Source organism: Alexandromys fortis, unplaced genomic scaffold (genome assembly GCF_014885135.2).
Source record: "Alexandromys fortis isolate MF-2015 unplaced genomic scaffold, M_Fortis_MF-2015_v1.1 scaffold_45, whole genome shotgun sequence".
Classification (NCBI taxonomy): domain Eukaryota; kingdom Metazoa; phylum Chordata; class Mammalia; order Rodentia; family Cricetidae; genus Alexandromys; species Alexandromys fortis.
Window position 1 is genome coordinate 9,362,904 of NW_026067926.1, and position 23,277 is coordinate 9,386,180.

The 23,277-nt window shown below is 47.8% G+C and overlaps 1 protein-coding gene across 8 annotated transcripts in view; it reads left to right on the forward strand.

Moving 5' to 3' along the window:
- Plekha7 (pleckstrin homology domain containing A7) overlaps positions 1-23,277 on the forward strand; it is a 191,205-nt gene that overhangs the window by 64,344 nt on the left and 103,584 nt on the right. For 2 of the 8 annotated variants that reach the window (XM_050143169.1, XM_050143178.1), the window contains exon 1: positions 7,710-7,923. The exons of the other annotated variants lie outside the window; for them this stretch is intronic. In XM_050143169.1, coding sequence (XP_049999126.1) covers positions 7,844-7,923 — 80 coding nt within the window. In that variant the 5' untranslated portion in view covers positions 7,710-7,843. Of the gene's footprint in view, positions 1-7,709; positions 7,924-23,277 lie in introns of those variants that run through there. 8 annotated transcript variants of the gene reach the window in all.

The window sequence follows — 23,277 nt, forward strand, 5'->3', positions numbered from 1 at the left end:
GAAACATACTGCTGTCTGGGCTCCTGGGAAGCTGGCCTAGAGCATGGAGCTGAGATGTCGATCTTGCTGGGTTACCAAGGGTAGGCTGAGCGGGTGCTGTGTGCCTCAGAGTGAGTTCTTGCTCGTCACAGTCAACCACAGGTCCATAGCCAGGAGAGCCACTCTCCTCTTCTTCCCACTGTCCCCCCCCCCCCCCCGCCTCCGTGACTTACCCTACTCCCACACCCCCTAGACACGTCCAGCTCATATAGATTTGAACGCCCTTTTCCCCTGTCCCCATCGTCTCAGGACACAAAATTGACCTCCATTTCTCAGCCAGAAACCTGGAAGTAGCTTTGGTTTTCCTTTACTTTGTCCCTGTAGTTTACATCAGTAAGCCCTGGTTGCCTTGGTTCTAGCTTCAGGCTGTTGGGCCAGTCCCCAGCCTCTCTCACTGCACAGCCCAGGGCCTCTTCTCCTCTCCCTGCTTTTCCCTACTGTGTGCTGTCCCTCGCACTGCACGCAGGCTGCTCTGCCCTAGAAAACTAACAGGAATGGGTTAGTTTCCTTAGTTCACTATGCCTTGGTTTTGTTGTCTGTAAAATCAGGGCAGCAGTAGGGCTCATACCAAAATGCTTCCCGGAGGATTAAAGCCCTTCACATACAGAGTTCTTGCGCAGCCCAGAGCACACAGCTGAGCACTGAATAAATAGTGGATTTTTCCTTGTTGCCGCTTGTTGCCATTCTCCGTGTAGAAGCTACAGAAACCTTTGTAAGAAACAACTTTGGTCTTTTCTCTTAATAGTCCATCGCCTGGTTTGGAGGAGAATTGAGTTCCCACAAGGTATTACATGGCCAGAAGTACCTCCCACTAACGTGCCTCCCCAGTCTTATATTTTATGTTCTTTTCCACAAGCCACCAGGTTCTCCTGCTCATGGTATTTCCTTGCCATGGATACTCTTAGTGTCTTCCCACCTCTTTCCATGCTTAGACCAACCTAGGCCCTTGCTGATGCTCACCTGACCCACGTGTGGCTGCTGCCTTATAGTCTTTACCTGCTTCTTCTCTATTCTGTTGCTACCGTAGCCCAGTGCTTTCTGGGCCTTCCTTGGAGAAGCCCTAATTATCCTTACCAAGACTGAATAATGACGCCACCACTTCTTCTAGATTTTATTTTATTATTTTGTGTGTATGAGTGTCTTGCCTGTGTATGTCTGTGTGCCTGGTGCCGAGGAGGTGGTGAGCAGCCTCCATATAGGGACTTCAGCTTGGGTCCTTGGAAAAACAAGTGGTCTTAACTGAGCCAATTCTCCGGCCCCAGTGAGTACTATTCCCTGTGTCCCAAGTTCTATTATTAAATCCTTACTACCCTACAGCAGGGGTAGCTGTTTAAATCTTGTTTTAGAGTTGAAGAAATGAGAATCCAAGAAGGAAAAACAATGGATACCAGGTCACCCAACTGTGAAGAGAATGAGCCTAGATTTTACTCAGGTCTAAGTCTGCGGGCTTTTAACTACGGTGATAGGAGAGAGTTCCTTCCTGGCTGTGCCGGCTGAGACCACCCCGTCTGAAAGCGAATAGTCTTCTGTTCACGTGTTTGTTGAGCATCCATTATGCTGTAGTCTTACCGTGTGGGGTGAGAGTTCAGAACAGGTACCCATTAGATTCTGTTTAACTTTGTTTGTGAATTGATCCAAGACTCATCTGGCTGATCATTGCTAAGGGTGGTTCACGTGTTAAACTCATTTTTTTAAGCTTAGAAAGTCTCATAGTTGGGCTCTAAACTGCAGGAACAAATCACGGCTGTGGGGGAGGTGACTAGCCTACTTCACACTTCCCCTGGGCATAGAACTAAGTGCTAGAGAGTAGCTTGCACAAGGTCCTGGGCAGCTTGCACAAAGTCCTGGGTTTGAGCCCATCACCACCACATAAATACACAAATAAGAACAAGGGCTGGTTTCTGGGTTTTTATTTTAGATTCTCTGTGGGAGTAAGTCCCTGGTCCTACATAGTTATTCCATTTATTTATTTATTTATTTATTTATTTATTTATTTATTTATTATGTATACAATATTCTGTCTGTGTGTATGCCTGCTGGCCAGAAGAGGGCACCAGACCCCATTACAGATGGTTGTGAGCCACCATGTGATTGCTGGGAATTGAACTCATGACCTTTGGAAGAGCAGGCAATGCTCTTAACCTCTGAGCCATCTCTCCAGCCCCCTACATAGTTATTCCAATCAAAGTGGAAGGAGATGCTCACTGGCCTTGTGTGTTCTCTGGCTGACTGGAGGTCCTGTGCCTTTCTTTTTTCAATTTGAAACATTTATGTGTTTGTCTCCTGTGTGTGCATATCAAGTGAGTGCCGATGGAGTCCAGAAGAGGGTGTCAGATCCCCTGGAGCTGGAGTTACAGGCGGTTTTGAGCCGCCTAACATGGGTACTGGGAACCAACCTTGAGTCTCTTCAAGAGCAGTAAGTGCTCTTAATCACTGAGACATCTTCCCAGCACTCTTGATTATTAATTTTATCAGAACTCTTTATTTGGGTGGCTTTTGGTCTCTGACCGTGGAGCAGGGCGACGTTTCACCCCAGATCCCACATCTCATGCATGTTAGCTCCTTGGTCACTTGTTCAGTGTGTCTTCTGTCTGTCCTGGAGTCAGCTCTCTGGCCCTTCTGAAACTACTTTTAATTCAGGATTGGTTTGTGTTTTCATAGAGTCTCTTTGTGTTGCAGCCCAGCCTGGATGGGAGCAGCTCTTGATTGCCTGGATCACAGACTTCGCATCATCAGCCTGATGCTGTGTTTGTTTTTGTTAACTTCTTCCCAGAAACAGCTCTGGACTAATCAGTTCCCAGCATTAATGGCTCTGCTTTCCTCCCCTCTGTTCTCTCTCTAAACAAAGGCTGTGTGTTTTAATAGGCACAATAACAGTAAAATTAGCTTGATTAGGCTCCAGGTGGATTTAAAATGTAACCTAATGGCATCTCTGCCTGGCTTGGAAGCCCTGCGTCTCATTTTGTGCATAGGATGTGAGTGTCGCGGTGACTGGGGTATGGGAGGATGATTGAATTAAAGTGGCCATCTTTAGATCCTGCTTCCTGGCTTTTAGCCTATTAAAATCTGAGAACCCTGGACCCCAGCGCGGAGTGCAGCCCTCCTGCCGTCTGTCCTGAGTTGTTTTTATCACAAGTGTTAGCACAGTCACCCTCCACCTCTACTCATGCCCCTGAGAACTTTCCCGGAGAGCTAGGAATGTGAGATGCCGTAGCAGGCAAAGATACCCACTGCCAGGTCTGATGGCCAGAGTTCAGTGCCCAGGGCCCACGTGATGACAGTAGAGAAACCCATGCGGGCAGCTGTCCTCCAGCCTCCTCATGCACATCGTGGCACACATGCCCTTCTCTCAAATAAGTAAGTATAAATGTTTTTATTTGTTGTTGGGACAGGGTTTCTCTGTGTAGCCCTGGCTCTCCTGGAACCAGCTCTATGGAACAGGCTGGCCTCAAACTCACAGAGATTCTCCTAACTCTTGAGTGCTGGGATTAAAGGTGTGCCAGGCAATTTTTTTTAAGTTTAAGTTTTTTTTTTAAGAGAAATAATTATAACGACACCTTTTGCTGAAAACCCACAGCTAGCAGCTCCCTTCTTTACCTTTAAATCCCCATGGATACTTTTATTAAGTAGCAAAGCTCCATGCTAAGGTGCTAGCTACTCCAAGTGCTTTTTCATCCCCCCACAAAAGGGAACCCTGATCTGGTAGGCTGTCTAGTAAGAGGAAGCGGAGGCACAGAGCGCCCGCCTACTTACCAGCTGAATCTAGTTTAATGTGTGACTTGCTAACTAGTCTTTAACTGTGTGCTTGGTAAACCCCAAAGGCCTTGGAAAAGCAGGGTTTTTGTTTTTGTTTTTCCCTTTGGATCTAGGGCATAAGATTTATATTCCCTGAGCTCACTAGGAACCCAGAATATCACACCTAGTATTTTAATATTATAATAATTAGCATACAATGGTAACATTTGGGAGCAGATACAGAATCCTTAGCTCCTGGTCATGGCTGCTTCATTTGGAGCCTTTATTAAATTCCTGGGCATTGTTATAAGCACATCCCAGGAGGTAAATGTAAAAATAATTTTCTTGCCAGTTTTTTCTACACGGTATCCTAGCGACCGTGGTCTGGCTGTCCTTGGATGTTGGGGCGCTGGCTGGGACAGTGTCAGCCCTCACCAAAAGGAGGGATACGAAGGGCACAGTCAGAGCTGGCGTTTTAAAAATCAATGCAGGGGCTGGAGAGATCACTCAGTAGTTAAGAGCACTCCTTGAGCCTCACCCCGAAGCCCATGTTTATCCTGAACTCATAGCAATCCTCTTGCCTCAGTCTCCCAAGCATTGTGATTACAGGCATGCCCCACCCAAACCTGTATTTTTAAAGGTTCCCTAAATTCAGTCATTTTTAAGTAGCATTTTATGATCTGATCATCAAAGTAATATATGTTTATTATAAGACAAGTTAGCCACACCAGAAAATCTCAAGAAAAAGATATAAAACCACATGGTTCTGACATTGTTGCATAGTGGCTCACACGCCTGGTTGTCTGCTTTACTGAACCATACACTGATTAGGTTCTAGAGGTAGCATGCAAGGTTTAAAAAAAAATCATAAAATCAGACATACCCCACACCACCATGGACAGTAATCTGTGCACATTAAGTTTGAATACCAGTGAGCTAGGATAACTAACAAATCTCTACAAGAAGGCTGGGAGCAAAGTGATTCCCCTTTTAAGACAAGAACCCATCCCCAGTGGCCAGTGTGTGTGGGTGAAGAATTGATCTGTATTCCTGTTTGCCTGGGAGGTTTGTTCCATTCTGCTTTAACATTAGAGTTTTACAGCTCTAATATGGGATAATAGATTTACCTGTGAGGCTCTTGTGCCGTAGCAGCAACATGTTTGCCGCAGGGCATGGGTAAAGTTAGTTATTAAGAAAAACGAGCATCAGGCAACTCCATGGAAAGTGTCCCCCCTCTACCCACCCCCCCCCCCGTGAACACACGTACACGATCAGGATCGTTCATCTTAGAATCTTTTGTTTAGTCTGCAGTAAATATTATATGTGTATTTCATTACGTGGAGCGAGCTGACCTTGGACTCACAGAGCTCTGCCTGCCTCTGCTTCCTGAGTGCTGGGATTAAAGGTGTGCACTGCTACACCCAGCCCCGAGTATATGATTTCTAAACTTGGGGCATGTTTTACTGTAAGGATGTACTATATTGTATTAGCTAGTCTCTGCTGTGTTTAGGTCATTGTAATTATGTACTGTTATGCAAATGGTGGCACCAGTGACTGACTTTTGTGGATAAATACTTCATCTTGGAGCTGATGACTCCCAGAAGCTGAGTGATTTTTAAGGCTTTTATTTCATATTGCCATATTGTCTCCAGGAACATTGTACACATCTACAATGGGTCTATTTTCCTGCACTAAACTAGAAATTATTCAAAAGACTCTTCCACAGCATTCCTCTTCTTTATTTTTGGATGGCCCAGTGTTTCTGTTCATTGCTTGGCCAATTTGTATGGGAGAAGTTTTTTAAGTGAGGCTGGAGATAAGTGAATACTGGTGTCTGGCTTCTTGTGGAAGAGAGAGCTTGCTATCTGCTTTTTTCAAACTGACTTCATAAACATCTAAAAATAGTAGAGTAATACTTAAAGGGCACATGTAGCTTCAACAAGTGTGTTTGGCTATGACTTTTAAGGTTTCTTTTTTGTTTTTAAATTTATTTTTAATTTTTTATGTGTGTAGGTATGTCGCCTGCATGTCTGTACACTACAGGCATGCCTGATGCCTGAGCAGACTGAAAGAGGGCATCAGATCTCCTGGAACTGGAGCTGGAGGTGGAAGTGGGTTTAGGATTTGAATCCAGACCCTTTGGGGAAGTAGTTGGTGCTCTTGTTCCTCCAGGGACAGAGTTTTTCTGTGTAGTCCTAGCTGTCCGGATTCTCACTTTGCTCCACCTGCCTCTTCCTCCTGAGTGCCAGGGTTAAAGGCGTGAGCTGCCACCACCTGGTGCAGCGTGGTGCTCTTAACCATCTTCCCAGCCCCAATTTCTTTATTCTTATTTTGGTATGCCTGTGTGTGTGTTTGTGTTTGCATGTGTGGACACATGTGACGTGTATATGGAGGCTGGAGGTTGATGCTGTCTTTCTCAGGTGTTTATCTTTATTAGGTGTTGATGCACCTTATAGATCGCCTCATGGAACTGGGAGGTCACTGGTTCAGCTAGTCTAGATAGCCAGCTTGGAGCCAACTTGGTCCCAGAACCTCTTCTTTACCTCCCTTGCCCTGGGATTATAAGCAGGCCACGACACCCACCCACCATTACATTGGTGCTGGGGATTGGAATTTTGTTCCCACTGAGCCATCCCTTCAATATGATTTGATTTGGAAAATAATTCACTGTCTTGTATCATAGAGGCGCTGGAATGAAAATGACATTTGTATACTTATCCAAAGGAGACAGGAGTTAAACAGATCTCTGGAGAAGGATTGTCCTAACCCATCTCTGCCCTATAGAGAAAACACTGAGACCAGAGAGCAAAGGTTTTTCTGAAGGACCATGTAGAACAGTGATGGTGGCACTGGAGCCATATGTGAAGGTTCCCAATTCTCCTCAGTGTTTGCTCATTGAGGTGAGACAGCCATGTACAGTCGGAGATGAGAGAGCACTTGAAGGTCAGGACAGAGAGGTAGACTGTTTTCCAGGGCCTGTGGGCAGCCTCACATGCTCTCTGGACAAAAGCCAGTTCTCAGGCAGTTCTCAGTTCTCAGTGGGCAGGCCCACTTCTGCCCAGCATCTCCACCTGTTGACAGGAGCGCAAGTAAACCTTAGTTATCAGTGTTCCTCCTCAAGCCTCTGCATCTGCACCAGACCACTATAAAGAGCTTGTTCTACGTTTAAGATCTCATCCTGACTGTATTATCCTGGCTGTGAGTGCAAGAACTTTATCCTCTATGTGTAGCTGCAGGCACATTCTGAGCCTTATTTTTATTTGAATATTTAGATACTAATGAATGAATTAGAAGTGTGTGTGGGTTGCTGGGCGGTTCTGTTTCCGACTGCCTGCAGAAGCAGAAGAGAAATCCCTTATTACCAAGGGTATTGAGAGAAGAAAAACACAGTTGGGGCTGCCAAAGCTAGTGGGTATGGTCTACTTCTCTGGTGCCTGTCAGTGAACCCCTAGGGTATGGGGGTGAGCAGCCACATCCAACCAAGCATTTTTTCCTGGCTTACCAGAATCAGCCGGGCAATCCTCCGGGGGTTTGTTGTTGAAGCGGCGCTTCCAGAAACAGTGTGCGGAAGAATTCAAGGTCAGGGCTTTCAGAGGGTTTTTGGCGGCGTGTGGACATCACACCACGTAACCTACAGCCTGGTTCTCACAGTTGATGGGTACTTGCTGCAAGGGCTTGGCAGGGCTTTTGGTGACTGGCTGGGCGCCAGAACGCCACAGTGGTGAGGCCGTAGGTCCTGCCCTTCCCGCGCGCTTGCCTCTCTCCCCTCCTCCATCTCAGCCTCCTCCAGCTTGCAGCATCCTCTGCAAGGAAAGGAATGTGCCAGTCTGGAACGCGCCGTCCTGGCCGCGAGGCAGCACCTAGGGCGCCCTCTGGACTGCTAGGGGCCGGCGTCTGGCGCTGCGCGGCGCGCTTGGGTCGGCGCTGATGTCAAGTGGGTGTGGGCTCTTCGCAAAGGCCCCGGCGAGGACGAGGAGGGCGCACGATGTGCGGTGGGCGCTTGGAGGCCCAGCCACGTTCCGTGGCCCAAAGCTGTTGACCGGTGGCCCACCGGGGCCGGAGCGGGCGCATGGAGCCTTGGCGCTGCCCGCCCCGGGATGCACGGCCCGCCGCCCTGGAGTGCTGGGGAGAACCGCAGGCAGCCTGCAGGTGTGTGCACGCACGAACTTTCTCGGGCAGGACGCGGGGATCGCGGGCTGCGGTCTGGTGCTTTGTGTCTGGGCGCGGTGGATTAGGAGAGAATTCAGCTGGCCCCTGGCTTCTCTCCTCTTGGGAAGGGCGCGCCGGTAGATGCCCAGCAGGGTTAAAGAATCGCATCTCCAAGTCCTGCCTGTGTTCATGGTAACAGGATTCTCTCTCTGCAGACAGTATGGCTTTCCAAAAATCGCCGGTGGTGCGTGGGAACTAGAGGCCCCAGAGGCGTGGGAGCTGCAGGTCGGAGACTGGCTCTGAAGGAGGTGGGAGGTGGTCAGTGGTTTTGCACCCGGTGGGCCAATGATTCTGCCTCCCCCGCCCTCCCAGAGCTCTTCCTTGTCCGCTTTCTGGAGAGCAAAATCCTGAAGCTGGCTGTGGAAAGGTCAGGGGTCAGCCCCTCGTGAGTGACAACTCACATGTCAGATACATCTTCCTGAAGGAAGGCAGGGCTTTGTTCCAGGCTTCCTTTGCACCCCAAGCCTGGAAGCCTGGGGGGTCCAAGGCTAAGGCTCCCGGTGCTGTCACTCGTCTTTCTTGGCAACAGCAGCTCCTGGTAGGCAGGTTAATTATTAATATGTATTGGCTGGCGACAGAGACTCTGGAAATGAGATTGGTGGCTTGCATCCCCCCCCCCCCCCCCACACACCTTACTGTTTCAGTCCATGATACTGCAGTTTATTTCCAAGGAGAATGGGCATTCTCCCAGGAAACCAGTATTCGGGAGGGAACCCCTTTTCTTTCTAGTCTGTAGGACAGACAGACTCCCTGGGGAGAACAGCAAGACAATATCCCTTCATTTTTATTTATTTATTTATTTGTTTATTTGAGCATATGCACCTTTTCTCTTGCCTTTTGGAAACCAACTGCTGTCTAGACTGAGCTCTTTCAGTGTGCACCCAGAGTGTGAGCTGCGAATGCTGCCTGCAGGGGCTCTCCTCTCACTCTACAAGTGCCTCCCATGCTGCTTTGAGAACTTGGGTCTGTAGGAGGACCTCGGGCAGGACCCTGACAGGTGGCACCCAAGCTGTGCCTCCAGGAGAGAGGAAGACAAGCCTGGGTGGAGAGCTGTGGGGGTGGGGTGGAGTAGGGCGCTCCCTCAGGCAGTTTCAGTTTCCTTTCTGGCCTTGGCAATAGGTGTGCAGCGCAGCTGGGGTATCTCTACCTGGGCCCTAGGAACGGAGGGGAAGAGCCCAGGCTGCAAATGGGTTCTGGGCATAAATGGAAGCAAGCATGAGGACAACTTCATCCTTCCTGGCAGTTTTGAGTCTTGAGAGCTGGGAAGCTGTGTCGGGCTGCTTTTCCAGCTTAGAATAGGATGCTCGGTCTGGGAAATGAAGGGTCCAGGGTGCACAAGTGTGGGGAGAAGAAGGACTGTTGGAAGGGGGGGGGCAAGGAGGCCCATGTTAACTCTGCCTGTGAGCTGTCTGCCAGGTGACAGGCCTGGTGCCCTCTTCATTCCAGCTCTCTGAAAACTTTCTCAGGAAGCTGGCTCATGAGGTTCCTCTCCCCTCCTCTCCAGCTCTGTGGGCTGGCCTCTCCAGTAGCTGCTTAGACAGCCATCTCACCCCAGACTTTCTCTAAGAAAACTGCTGTTCCCTAATATCCCGGATAACTGTTAATGGCCTCATCTCTATCTGGTGAGGCTATCCAAGGGGACTCCGCAAAGCAACAGTGAATAGCAGTGTCTCCTAGACACTATGAACTGAATAGAAAGCGACCAGAGGGTGGAGGGTTTGGGGAAAGCAAAGCAGTTTTCAGGGAGGCCTTGGGATTATGGGGTGGGTTGTGGGGTCAGAGGACGGGTTGTGACTGTTTGGAGGTGTCCTTGTGTTGTGTGTTTCACCCCCCCACCCCCCATCTTGTTCCTTATCTCTACTCTGAGTGAAATAGGTAGACTTGAGTCCAGCAGCAGCTGAGGCCTCAGCTGGACACTGACTCCAGGAGCCTCTGAGGGCAAAAGGGGAGTGTTCTGAAGGTTTGTTCTGAATCAGGACATAGGGAAAAAGATTCCAGTAGCTGTGTTTGCAAAAACACAAAGATCCTTCTGATGATTGCACTGTCTCTTGTGAGAGGCAAAGGGGGCCCCTGTTAGGCCTCTAGGCATGCCGAAACCAGGAGAGAATAAGGGGTGAGGAGTGGATTGAGGAAGAAGGGTGTGTGTGTGGATGTGTGTCATTTTCTCTGTCAACTTGGGTTTGAACTCAGTCTCTGCTCTGTGTCCTGAGGCTGAGTCAGTTTCTTCACCTGTGAAATAGGAATGAGGAAACCCTGTCCCAACCCCACACTTGGGAGGATTATAGGAGATGTTTGGAAAGGATTCAGCATAGTGCTGACTAATTGGTAGCTAGAGGATCACTGGGTCACAACTGGGGGAGCTGTTTTCACACAGGAAGTAAGAATGTTAGAAACAGTATCTGGGCTCCTAGGGATCAAATGTGGCAACTGTCTTGGGAGGGTTTAATCAGACTTGAACATCAAACTTGGCTTCCAGCTTTCAGCACTGAAGGAGGCCTCTGGAGCCTCTTTAGCAGGACTCAGATGTCAGGGCCACTGAAAGGTGTCCTAAGTCAGTCTTAGGACCGACCAGCCAGTGCCTGTCATTGACTCAGGAAAGACAGCCTCTGTGATCTAATGGAATCCTAAGTGCGAATGTGGCCTGACACAACGAGTTACCTGGGGCTGTGTTGTGTCCTTGAAGTCTTTACAGTGTTGGAGGCAGATGCTGTTGCTCACATTTTATTGATGAGGAAGTTGAACTGTTAGCAACTATTTGATTGCCTCCATTGAAACCATCATTTGAGAGTCTCTGAATTCAAATTTCCTCAAATGTATTTCTTCATTGACCCGTTCTGCTATTGTAGGCAAAATCAGGCGTAAGTTGTAAAATGAGTAGAATGTCCTTATTGACTCCTTGTTTTTTTGGGGTCTCTCCCTTCCCATCATCCCACAGGCTCTAGAGCTAATGGGCAAACATGCTCTTGTCTCTAACTTTTGAATGTCTCTTGTGTGCAACTCTTACCTCTCGCCCTCACTTTGACCTTTTAAGAAGTTGTCTACTGGGTGGGGAGATGGCTTGGTTAGATAGAATGCCTGCTGCTCAAGTGAGAGGACCTGAGTTCAGATCCCCAGCACCCACTAAAAGCTAGGTGTGGCCGTGGGTGTCTGTTACTTCAGCTAATATTGGAGCTCTCTGGCCAGCTTCTGAATTCAACCAGCTCTGGTTTCAGTGAGAGATTCTGTCTCAAGGTAAGGTGTGAAGGTGACTTTGACCCCTGACCTATATACTCACATGTACAGGTGAGTGCATCTGAACACACACACATGCATACATATACATACCTCCCGGGGGAGGAGGGGACGAGAGAGAGAGAGAGAGAGAGAGAGTAAAATAAAATAAAAAAAAAACCCAAAGGTATCCTTTTGATTTGGTGTTGGGCAGGAAGAGTCTGGTCATTGGGCTCAGCACTTCCAAAGGTTCCAGGTCTCTGAGTCTTCAATGAACACTTCTCCCTCATTTTGCCTTTGCTTCCTACCATCTACCAGGATGCACTGTGGTTTGAAGTTCCCAAAATGTTAAAGGAAAAAAATGTCAGAAAGAAGAAAGGAACAGAACACCCCGGGAAAACAAGGGCTCGCAGCTGTGGTGGTGTTTTCAACTCAGAATTGCTCATTGCCAGAGTTGTGCTTGGGCTGCAGCCTTGTGGACTGTTCTCTCTTTTAATGATAAAAGCAACATGATGAAGGTGTGCCGTGAAGCAATAAATTCTGCTTTGGGAGGAAAAGTGAAGGCAACTGGTAGGACTCCAGGAGTAGGGAAGGTAGGAGCTCTAGGAGGCACAGCGATCCTACAGTGTGTTCCTGAGCCTCCGCCCACAGCAGCCTGATGATGTGTGTCCTCTGAGCAGGTGACATTCCCTTCATTTCACAGCAAATTGCAGCGACTTGCCTGAGGCCAGGTGCCCTCACCCCCACCCCCACCCCCACACGCACACGGGCACACACTGGATGATGCTTGGTGCTCTGACCCGGCTTAGGTCAAGGTCGACTGTGGCAGGCAGTCTTGCTTAATAGTTTTAATAATTTTCCTCTCAATAATATATTGTAAAGCTTCAATATTACAAAAGGAGATAAAAGGGAAGAACTGTGGATAAGTCTGGAGATAAACACTGTGCATCTTGGAGTTTTCAACTTTTTTTTCTCTTAAGGAAGTGGGGGCATTTGATTTTGTGGGAGGGGAGATTAGGTCATTATTACCTCTGGGCAGATTGGTTTTGTGCCTTGGAGCAGGTAGTCTTTCAGGTACTCTTTCTATAAGCCTTGTTTCATTACGGAGTCAGGTCACTCTGACTGTCTCTGCACCGTGGGTGGAGAGAAAGATGAGCAAGACGTTCAGAGTGGAGTCTGTGCAGTCTGCTGGTGCCCACAGGCACACAGTGACACCCAGTATCCAGGCATGCACCACCACCGCCAGGCCATCCATTCTTTTTAAAGAAATTCTCCACTTGGATTATTTTGCTTGTTTTGGTCATTTGATAATATCAGACTATCAAAACTGGAAGGGATAGAAAAGTTTTGACTATTGACTTTATCAATAGGGGATACTGAGTCTCAGAACTGACTGGAATATACAGAATATTTCTAATTGATCCAAGACCCTCAGAACTTAGGCTCTCTCCTCCCACCCATGTCTCAGGACTCAGTGAAATGCCGTCATGCAGGGGTTCATACTTATTTTAACAGTTGGATATATCAGGGTTTTTTTTCCCCACATGATTTGCAAAATAATGCAGCTAAAACTTGAAGCTCCTCATTTGGCAGTTATTATGGCTTTGGATGTGGCCAGAATCTGCAGTCTATTTAAAGAAAACTTGGAAGTACAGGTTGGGCAGGCTGAGTACAGGCTGAGATTTCAGAGGCAGTGTGTGGGTGAGGTGTGGTTAGCACTCTTCCAGTGAGGGAGGGGCTTGCCTGCTGGCTTTAGTACTTAAGGGACCGGAAGAAGGAACTAGCCCTTAGTGGACCCCTTCTGCGTGCTGAGTGTCTTACTCTGAGTCAGCGAGGTAGCCATTGGTATTCAGAAAGCTCCAAAGGTCCCTACACCCAAGGTCAGAGAGGACGGGAAATGGAGTTAGGGTTCAGCTCTCAGCCTGCTCCAGTTACTCATTTTAGCATTTAGTTTTCCACAGGTTGTGTGCTGGGACCCAGCCATCCTTTTGTGTGGGCTGGACGCCTGTTGAGATCCGACTTCTACAGTACTGGGCTCAGGTGGCAGTGAATGAGGCTGGGTTGCTAGGTTGCCGTCATAGCCTGTTAATTTAAGGCTTCATTTTGATAGAATTTCAAAGACTGGCATTTATCAAATCTGACTCATGCGTTTAAGTGATAGATTACTTATCCCGCTGACATTTGGCTTGTGTTCCCGTTGTGGTGATGCCACCTGACTCCAGGAAGACGAGGTTCGTGCCTGTCAGTTTCTCTAAAGGGTAATTGTTACATGGGTTTTGAGACTGTCATGTGTCTGTGTTTCCAGCATTCAGAGAATCAACAAGAGCCTATGAACATCAGTTTGCAGTTTTGTACCCCGTCCTAGCCCCACCAAGGGCTGCCTGTTTCTAGTGTAGTGTCTCAGTAGAGTACAGTGGTTATTACAGTGGTTAGCTCAGCTCACCAGCAGAGATGAAAGGGGTTTCACTGTGATGTTCCCATAGTGCCTGCCACCGAGCTTTCGTCACTGCCTGAGTGCTACACACAGATGCTGTGACAGCTGGACCAAGTGGCCCCAAGATACCCAGATTCTAATCCCAGAACCCATGGATGTGCTGCCTCTCTTGGTAAAGAGAGTTACAGCTTGAGGGAGGGAAGGGGTTTGGATTACCTGGTGTGTAGACAGAGCAGAGAGAAGGAGGAAAGGCATAGCAGGTGGTGGAGGGATATGGGCTGTGGGTCCAGGAACATGGGCAGCCCCTGGAGGCTGACAGAGGTCAGAGGTGGATTTTGCCCTTGCCCTTCTGATAACCTGCTGATGCTCTTGCCCAGTGAAGCAGATTTTGTATTTGTGATCACTAGAGCTTTGCATGCACGAGTGTGAGTGTGTTGGGTGTGTATGGGTGAGTGTGTTTTGTTACTCTTCTGTTAGTAGACCTTTATCATACCTTATCCAAAGAGAAATTCAAGTTTGTTTATGAGAAAAGTAAGGTATCTAGTAAATTCTTTTTTAAAAAAACTTAAAAAATAAATTTGATAATTTTTTTAAATTAAATTTATTATTGTTACTATTATTTTGAGAAAGAGCCTTAGTATTTGGCCCAGATTGGTCTCAAATTTACAACCCTTTATCCCAGTGGATCTCAACCTGTGAGTCATGATCACTTTGGGAATCAAATGACCCTTTCACGGGGGTCTATTATCAGATAGCCTCCATATCAGATACTTACATTACCATTCATAACAATAACAAAATTAGAATCATGAAGTAGCAATGAAAATAACTCTATGGTTGGGGGTCACCACAACATGAGGAACTGTGTTAAAGGGTCATAGTGTTGGGAAGCTTGAGAACCACTGGTCTAGCCTCTTCTTCCCAAGTACTACAATTTTAATTGTGTTTCATGCTCAGTTTATCACCCATTAAGGTATTGGTTTGTTTGTTTATTATATGTCTGTGCACACATGTGTGTAACAGTGCTCATGTGTAGGTCCCAGGGATGTGACTCAGGTAATCACAATTGGTGTCCAGTGCCTTTACCACTGTGCCACCTCTCCAGCCAACCCTTTGTTTGTTTTTTAAAGCTCACCATTTCTTTTAGACTCTTTAATGTCAATGTATAGGTGTCTAATTTATTTAACTACTATAGTCATAATTATCTGTTCCCCTATTTACAGACATTCAAGTTGTTTTTGCTTTTTTTTTAAACCACTAAAAAGAAACCATGAATTTCTCCTCTCCCTCTCAAAAAAAAATATCTCATATTCACACTGTTGCCTGGGCAGACTTCGAATTTTTATCCTCAGCTTCCTGAGTGCTGGGATCACAGACATGCGTCAGCTGTAATCAAATTCTTATAATAAACACTTAAATTTTAAAAATGTAATTATTTTTACTTATTTGTGTGTGTGCATGCATCTGAGTACACCTGTTAGTGTGTGTGTTTGTAGAGTGTGTATGAGGCTCTGTATGACATGGCTATATGTAGAGGTCAGAGGACATCTATGCCAGTTGGGTCCATTGATTCACCACATAGGTTCTGGGTATGGAACTCAGGTTGGGATTGGGGTCAACTGCCTTTGCCTGCTGAACTCTCCCCAGTCTGGCCCTTTATTTTTATACTGCAGACTCCTATCCTCCTGTGACATTTAACACAATTTTTAAGAGACTTGTTTATCTGACTTGTGTTTGTGGGGATTTGTTTGTTTGGTTTTGGTTTTGTTTGACAGGGTTGTACTACATAGCCCTGGCTGGTCTCGTGCTACCTATATTGCCCAGGCTGATCTTGAAATTTCTGTAGTCCACTTGCTTCAGACACCCGAGTGCTGGGATAATGGGCACACGCCACAGTACCCGGCCTGGTGTAGTTTGGTAAGGTTTCCTTCTCACTAGATTGTGCCATTAGTGTTGTTCTCAATTAGTTTGTGGCAGCACAACACGAAACGAGCGCTGCAGACAGATCCTGAGGACTCAGCCTTGCAGTTGGGGCTCTATAGAGTTTACAACTTTTCAGGGTAAGAGTTCCAGTGGCACCTCAGTTTCAGTCCTAGGTCTGCTTCTTTATAGATTCAGAGAAGGCCAACTTTTCAGCCTCAGTTTCCCAATCTGTAGGAAGGCCGAGAGGTCTGTGGTGAGTGGGAAGGGGATCCTGTTCACAGGCTTTGTGAACTCTAGGACACAAGCTGCTCGTGTATCTCCAGAGTGGATGCTCACAGGCAGCTCCTCTCCTGATGCTCAGCATCCTTCAGTGTCCTTGAGGAGGGTTGGGGGACATGGCCACAAGCAGCCATTGAGGTATCCATGGAGAGCTACTGATCTACATCTGTGGAGAGAGTGAGGCAGCCTGTCTTACAGCATCAAGAGGATGAAGTATAAAAGTATAGAGGGGAGGTGTGATCTATGCCATGCTCTCTGCATGGACACCCTTGCTAGGAGTGGCTGAGAAGACACTTTCCCTGACATGGGGAGGCTGAGCAGGATTTTATCCCAGCCCTGCCACTTAATTTCCTTTGGTGTGACTTAAGGCAAAGAACCTTGACTTTTAGAGTCTCTCTTTTTTTTTTTTTTTTTGGAACGAAGCCAACAGTTTCTACTTTGTAGACTTTGAATGAGACCTCCTGTGTCCCAGCTACACTGGGTGAGCAGTTGGCAGGGACCGACTCTGACTCTGGAATGTTCTCAGCAGACCCCTCCTCCCTTTCCTGTTGTTCACCCCCACAGTGGGTGAGATGAACAGAGGGGCTAAATGGAATTGGGCACCCCTGGCTCTCTTGAGAAGGAGGCCTGTGCCTCCTAGAGGAGCGAGGATGTGTGGTTTTCAGGTGCTTCAGTGGGCACGCCAGGCCATTCTGGAAGGCAGACTGTGTTTGTCTTGCCAAGTATGAGATCGAGTGTCAGCCTTTTGCTTTCTGGGAATAATGTCTGTGCCAATGAGATGGACTCAGTCATGGAGTGTTGTCAGGGACCAGGCTCTCCACCTCTCTGCTGTTTCCCCCCTTGGGAATGCTTTCTGGTTATTCTTACTTTATAATATTTGGAAAATACCCAAAAGAAGAAAATAAGAATATATACCTCCACACCCAGAGATAGTTACTGCTAATTTCCGCTGTTGTGTTACCCCTTCTTCTCTCTCCCATGGTGTGACTGTTTTGGGGTCACTCACACTCTTATAAGTAACCCCTCACCCATGCTCTGTAAGTCAGCCCAGTAAAATCATTGGTGCCTCAAGTTGGGTTTTAGTGGAACTGTCCACCCTACCCCTGTCCCGGGTAGCCCAGGTTATCCTTGAACTTGCTGTGTATAGAATCCTAGTCTTTCTGGGCTAAGTCCTGGGGCTACAGGTGTGTGTGACAGGCCCAGTCCTCCCCTCCCATCATCTCTGGAGGTTGAACTCTTGCGTACTATGTGGACCCTGCCACAGCCTGCACCGCAGCACCTCTGTTCTTGTCTAAAACGCACAGCTACATGTTTGGCAGAGCACAGCTTTTAATGAGTCTCACACACTTGTCACACAGCCAGGTCATCGCAGCCTTGAAGTGTTTCATCTGCTTTGTGACGGTGGTATGTGCTCCCTTCTCGGCAGACCTTTTCTCCTGAGTGGTTGGTGCTCCCCGCTTGGTAACCTTTTCTCCTGAGTGGTTGGTGCTCCCCGCTCGGTAGACCTTTTCTCCTGAGTGGTTGGTGCTCCCTTCTCGGTAGACCTTTTCTCCTGAAGGGCATAGAATATTTGACTTTCTCCTATTTTCTTCAATTCTTTGGACTTGATTTTCTAGTTCGTGCATGTCAGTGGTGAAGTGACTCTTGGCAGTCAGGGTGAGGCCCCTGCTTCTGACCATTGTGCACCAATGCTGCCTCCTTGTTTCTTACCCCCAATCCTGGCGGACAGTACAATCAGCCTCTTGTGGCTTGCCAGTGAAATTTAAGTAATGGGTCAGCCTTTCCAATGTTTCCCTCTTAGTCAGGAAGTTCGCCCGTGAATCTAACCTAAATCTCATCTGCTGCATTTTAAATCCTCACTGCTGCTGGCTCCTCTCAGTGAAGTGGAGCAGAGCAGAAGCGCACACCATCTTCAAGCAGTCCAGCTTAACTCCGGCCGCCAGCCTTATGTTACCCTGGAGGAAACTTGAGGGGCTCTGGCTAATGCTGTCACGACTGGGAGGGCGGTCTCCGCATCAAGTTGCTACTGATAACGCCAGGTAGGGTTTCTGCACCCCAGAGAGGCCATTCTGTAGAGGCCATCGTCCAGACCTCCCCTGCCGTCCACAGAGCTTGTGGGGCAGTTATCATGCAGGCTGTGTGGGACGCTGTGGGTCTTGCAGATTCATTCTCTGGGAAAAGATGTGATTGGGGCAGCTGATGTGATTGTATCCCAAGCGATTTGACTGAGATATTGGTATACATTGAAGGAGGATGCTCCCAAAGGGATGGGCATAATGTTCGTTCTGGTCTCGGGACAGCTCTTGTAAGTGCGAGAGGCTGGGTCCAGCCTGGGCCACCCACCCTGGTCAAATAGCAGCCAGAAACAGGCTGGGCCACCTCTCTTAGCCGGTGTCCTTCATTGGGAGACCTCAGCTTTATATCCAGAAAGGAACATGCTATTGTAGAAGGGAGATGCTTGCAGAAAGCTGTAACTTCAAAGGCAGCTAGAGTGCCCTTTGTGACCCACTTGGGCATTTTAGAGTTGGCTGACAACAGCCCCATCAGGGTGGAGCAAGTCTCTGAGGATAGAGTTCAGGACTAGAGGTCCCCAGCCCCTGGGGGATTACCTGCTGAAAGAGGTGGAGTCAGTGTTGTCAGGGACCTGGCCCAGGCTGGCTGGCCCCCTCCAGCTGTATGCCGTCCTTCCTTTCCTGGGCACCAGCAGATGCCACCTCCTTGTGAGCACACTGATGCTATGCTTGGGTGAATAGTCCTAAAAGGAGATGCTAGTTCTTACAAGGTACTGTTTCCTTCCTTGGCACAGTTTAATGCTGGGCTGAAATAAAACCAGTGTCCTCCGTGCTCCCACCTTAACCAGCCACACCAGGCTGTCACTCCCCCTTTCAAGAGTGCATCTTTCTGCCTCCTTTCTTTGTTAGCCCAGAGTCACTTCTATGCTGAATGTCCCTGGTGCTTAACTCCAAGTTGGAGCCCAAGATCCCCACTGCAAAGTGTGTGCCCATAAATGCTATCTCTGGCTATACCATACTCAGGGTCCCCGGGGTAAATGCCCAGGACCTGTTGCAGAGGTTCTGTTTTGGACTGGGGTGTCGTTTTTAAACAAAAAAATGCTCTTGGTCCTAATGCGCTCTGATTCTCCTAAAGTTATGAGTAAGGGGTGCCTGCCACCTGCCACATCCTATCGGCGCTGTCCCTTATGAGACCCAAGATGCCTACAAGCAGAAGTTTGTTTCATATGAACTTGGGAAAAAGAAGGGGGAATGATAGCTCAAAGCCCAGGCTTTCCTGAGTGGGGTCATCTTGCTGGGATGCCTTTGTGGATATCCCCATGGAGGCCGTGCTCTGTGTTGCTCTGCCTGGCAATTGAGCAGGCGATGTGGGCAGGATGAGGATGCTTAGTTCAGGCCAAAAGATGAAAAAAGAAGAAATAGGATATCCATTTGCCTCTCCGTAGTTCTTCAGCCAGGGCCTGGAATCCCCTCCCTCTCTTTTTCTTTTCTTTCTTTTTTAGATCTTTGGAGGGTGAGGATAAAGCTGTAATACCAGACCATAAGTTTTTGATTTGTGCCGTAGAAAAAAGACAAGTCAAAGGGTTGGGTGCCTGCAGCGTGGTGGCACTCTTCCACCCTGAGGCTCAGGTCAGCCAGCTTCCTGGAGAACATTGTGGATACCTTTCCCCAAAGGAGTTAACGGGGGCAAATCACTGCTGGGGTGGTGTCCTTTTCCATGCTTGGGTGTGTCCACGCATCTTTCTGTGACTAGCTCCTGACTGTTCTCCGTGGCTGAGCATCTCCGAGTGCTTGTGGCTGGAGCTTTGCTCTGTGTGGCTGTTTTTGTGGGGTAGCTGCTCCTTTCATCTGCTGGGCTGCCCCAGCCCTCTCAGCCTTGCAGAAGCTGGCACTCCCTGGAGAAAGAAAGCCTCATCACCTCTAGGCTAGCAGTGGGGTGCCAGTGTTCCCAGACTTGCAAATCTTGCCTAGAAAGATTGAGAGTCACCTGCCCACCTGCACCATTTCAGGCTTCAGTTTGCCGGTTACCATGTTTGTTTGCAATGTCAGTTTGCAATGACAGCCAATGCCCCAGTGATGGTGAATACTGCAGAGTTTCTAGGAATAGATTTTATATTTTAGGGAGACTCCAAGGCCATTGTTTGGGCCCAAGAATGTTTGAGAATGACTACATCACATTGCCCCCATCTTGTTTTGTTTGTTTTTTATTTGTTGTTGTTGTTGTTTGTTTGTTTTTTTGTTTTTCGTGACAGGGTTTCTCTGTGGCTTTGGAGCCTGTCCTGGAACTAGCTCTGTAGACCAGGCTGGTCTCGAACTCACAGAGATCCGCCTGCCCATCTTGTTTTATAGTAGAGAAATGCAATGTGGTTATCTTGCCCAAGAACCTGGAAGGCTAACACCATCACATCAAATTTGTATAATGTTCACACCGTTGAGAAGCCTGGCCCATCTTTCTGCTGCTCTTGTTTGCTGAGATCATTGTCTGGGAACAGATTATTCCCTGTTGTGGGAAGCTGTCCTCTACACTAAGGAATGACTTGTGTGTGTGTGTGTGTGTGTATACCATATATAATACACTAGTAGTCCCTCCTGTTTGTAAGTATGAAAAATGTCTCCAGTGTTGCCAAACATCTACTGGGGGCAAAATCATCCCAGTCAAGACCACCAGTTTCGTGGGAGAAGCTGTGGCTTGAGCTGCTCCCTGATAGCTTTATGTTTGGGGATTTTACTTTTATAATCTGCATAATTGGCTTCTTCCCGGCTTGGCTAATGCACAGGGTTGCACACATAAATAGAAGTCACACTGCATATGAGCTCTCCCTTCATCTACATCTTGGCCCGTGGAGGAAGGCATAAATCAATTTGGAAAGACCTCTTGCTTTGGATTCTAGTCTGTGGCTTCTCTGCCAGCCCTGTGCTTCCCAGCTGTGCGGTCTTGGGCAAGTCACTTCCCCTTCTCCCCGTGCCTTGCCGTAGATGATTTTGATGAAAAGAAGTGTTTGTTGTCAGTGAGAATGAAGTGACACCTTGCATGTGGAAATGTTTATAAAACATTACTCATTTATTAAGTGGCAATGATAAAATTCAGGTCTAATTACCACCACTTGAGACTTCTTAGGTTTGAAAGTGCAGATCTCAGCACAGTGATTCTAGTTGTGATATTGGCCAAGTATATTATGCTTCCTGGAGTTTTATCTTCTCCCTTCTCACCTTAAATTTAATCTTCCTCTTCTCCCAGGTGACTATTGCAGGGCCTTCTGGGGCCTATTGTCTTGCACGACTGATCAGTTGGCTTTTCATTTGACTGACAGAAAGTTTTCATTATTTATTTATTTATTTATTTATTTATTTATTTATTTATTTATTTTTTCTTTTAATGGTGAATTTCTGCCGGGCGGTGGTGGCACACACCTTTAATCCCAGCACTTGGGAGGCAGAGGCAGGCCGATCTCTGTGAGTTCGAGACCAGCCTGGTCTACAGAGCTAGTTCCAGGACAGGCTCCAAAACCACAGAGAAACCCTGTCTCGAAAAACCAAAAAATAAATAAATAAATGGTGAATTTCTGAAAGGCTGTCAAATGTCTTGTGAAAACCAAGCCACTTGACACCTCAGAGGGTCAGGTGAGAAGGCGGCATGAGCCTGCAGAGATGCTCTTAGGTGAACCTGGAGCACACTCCACTCATGTAGTCTTTCCACTGGCAGGTGAGAAACAGAGGTGGGCTGCATCCGAGTGTGACAGGGTAGGGTGAGACGGAGGCCCAGGCGCTCCAGGTTCTAAGGCTCTGGTGTGACAGCTGCACCTTCCAGCTGCCGTGTCAGACGGTGGGGTGGGTCAGGAAGGACATGCAGGCTGCTGTAGCTGCTCTCAACCCCTTCAGGTGCTGCTCTGTAGGTCTTGTGAACCAGTCTTGCTCCAGTAACTTATGAATGGGATTTTATCAGAATATACACGACACATGTGTGATTGTCTTAGAACATCTCAAGGGGGAAGGCAAGAACATAAAAGGGGCTGGGCGGTGGTGGTGCATGCCTTTAATCCCAGCACTTGCGAGGCAGAGACAGGTGAATCTCTGTGAGTTCGAGGCCAGCCTGGTCTACAGAGAGAGCCAGTACAGGCTCCAAAGCTGCAGAGAAAAACCAGAAAACAACAACAGTAATAACAAAAAAGGTTCCTGTGAGGATGGATGCCTGGCAAAAATAATGGTCACAGGAGCTGAAATCTTTTCATTTTCCCTACATCCTTGAGCCTTGGTGTCTTAGTTAGGGTTACTCTTACTGTGCTGAAATACCGTGACCAAAAGCAGTCAGTGTTGGGAGAAAAAGATGTATTTGGCTTACATATCTTGAATCATAATCCAGTGAGGGAAGCCAAGGCAAGAATTGAAACCTGGCAGGAACCTGGCTGGAAGCAGGAGCTGATGTAGCGGCCGTGGAGGAGGAGTGCTACTTACTGGCTTGTTCCTCATGGCTTGCTCAGCCTGCTTTCTAATCAAACCCAGGACCACAGTGGGTTGAGCCCTCCCACATCAATCACTCATCAAGCCCTACAGGCTTGCCATGTGCATTGCCATATGCACAGTCTTCAGATATTTTCTCAGTTGAGATTCCGTCCTCTCAGGAGACTCTAGTTTATGTCAAACTGACATAAAAACTAGCCAGCCCATTTGACCAGTTCTTCTACTGAGAGTTGCTCTGATAATGTGGCCTTTCATATTAATGGTGATGTGACTGATACTATGGTTGAGTGTTGTTTACGCCAGTGCGCATGTGACCAGCCATTATTGTACACCTCATTTCACCCACCCATTACCTCACAGGGAAGGCACTGTACTCTCTCCATTTTGAAAGTGGGGAAGCAGGTCAAATGGCATACTTAAAGTCACAAAGTGGGAGAAATGAGAATTGGATCCCTACAGTTCGTGAAGCCGGCATGGCCTCCTTCCTACCCTGCAGTTACAGTGCCCCCACCTGCAGATCAGCCCCACTCATCAGTAGATGCTTACAGGCTTCTGTGTTAGTGTGCCTGACTGCTGTTGCAAAATGCTGGGTGGCTTAAGCAGCATAAGTGTTTTCAGCCTGGAGGGTAATGGTCAAGATGTCCACATGTTTGACCTCAGAGACCTGTGTCCTAGGCATTCAGGCTGGAGGGTAATGGTCAAGGTGTCCACATGTTTGACCTCAGAGACCTGTGTCCTAGGCATTCAGGCTGGAGGGTAATGGTCAAGGTGTCCACATGTTTGACCTCGGAGACCTGTGTCCTAGGCATTCAGGCTGGAGGAGGCTAATGGTCAAGGTGTCCATATGTTTGTCCTCGGAGACCTGTGTCCTAGGCTTGCAGGCTGAGACCACCTACTTCTAGTTGTCAGCTCTTCTTCCTCTCATAAGAGCCCAGTTATATGTGTCTTATTTGTTTTGAGACATAGTCTCTCTGTGCT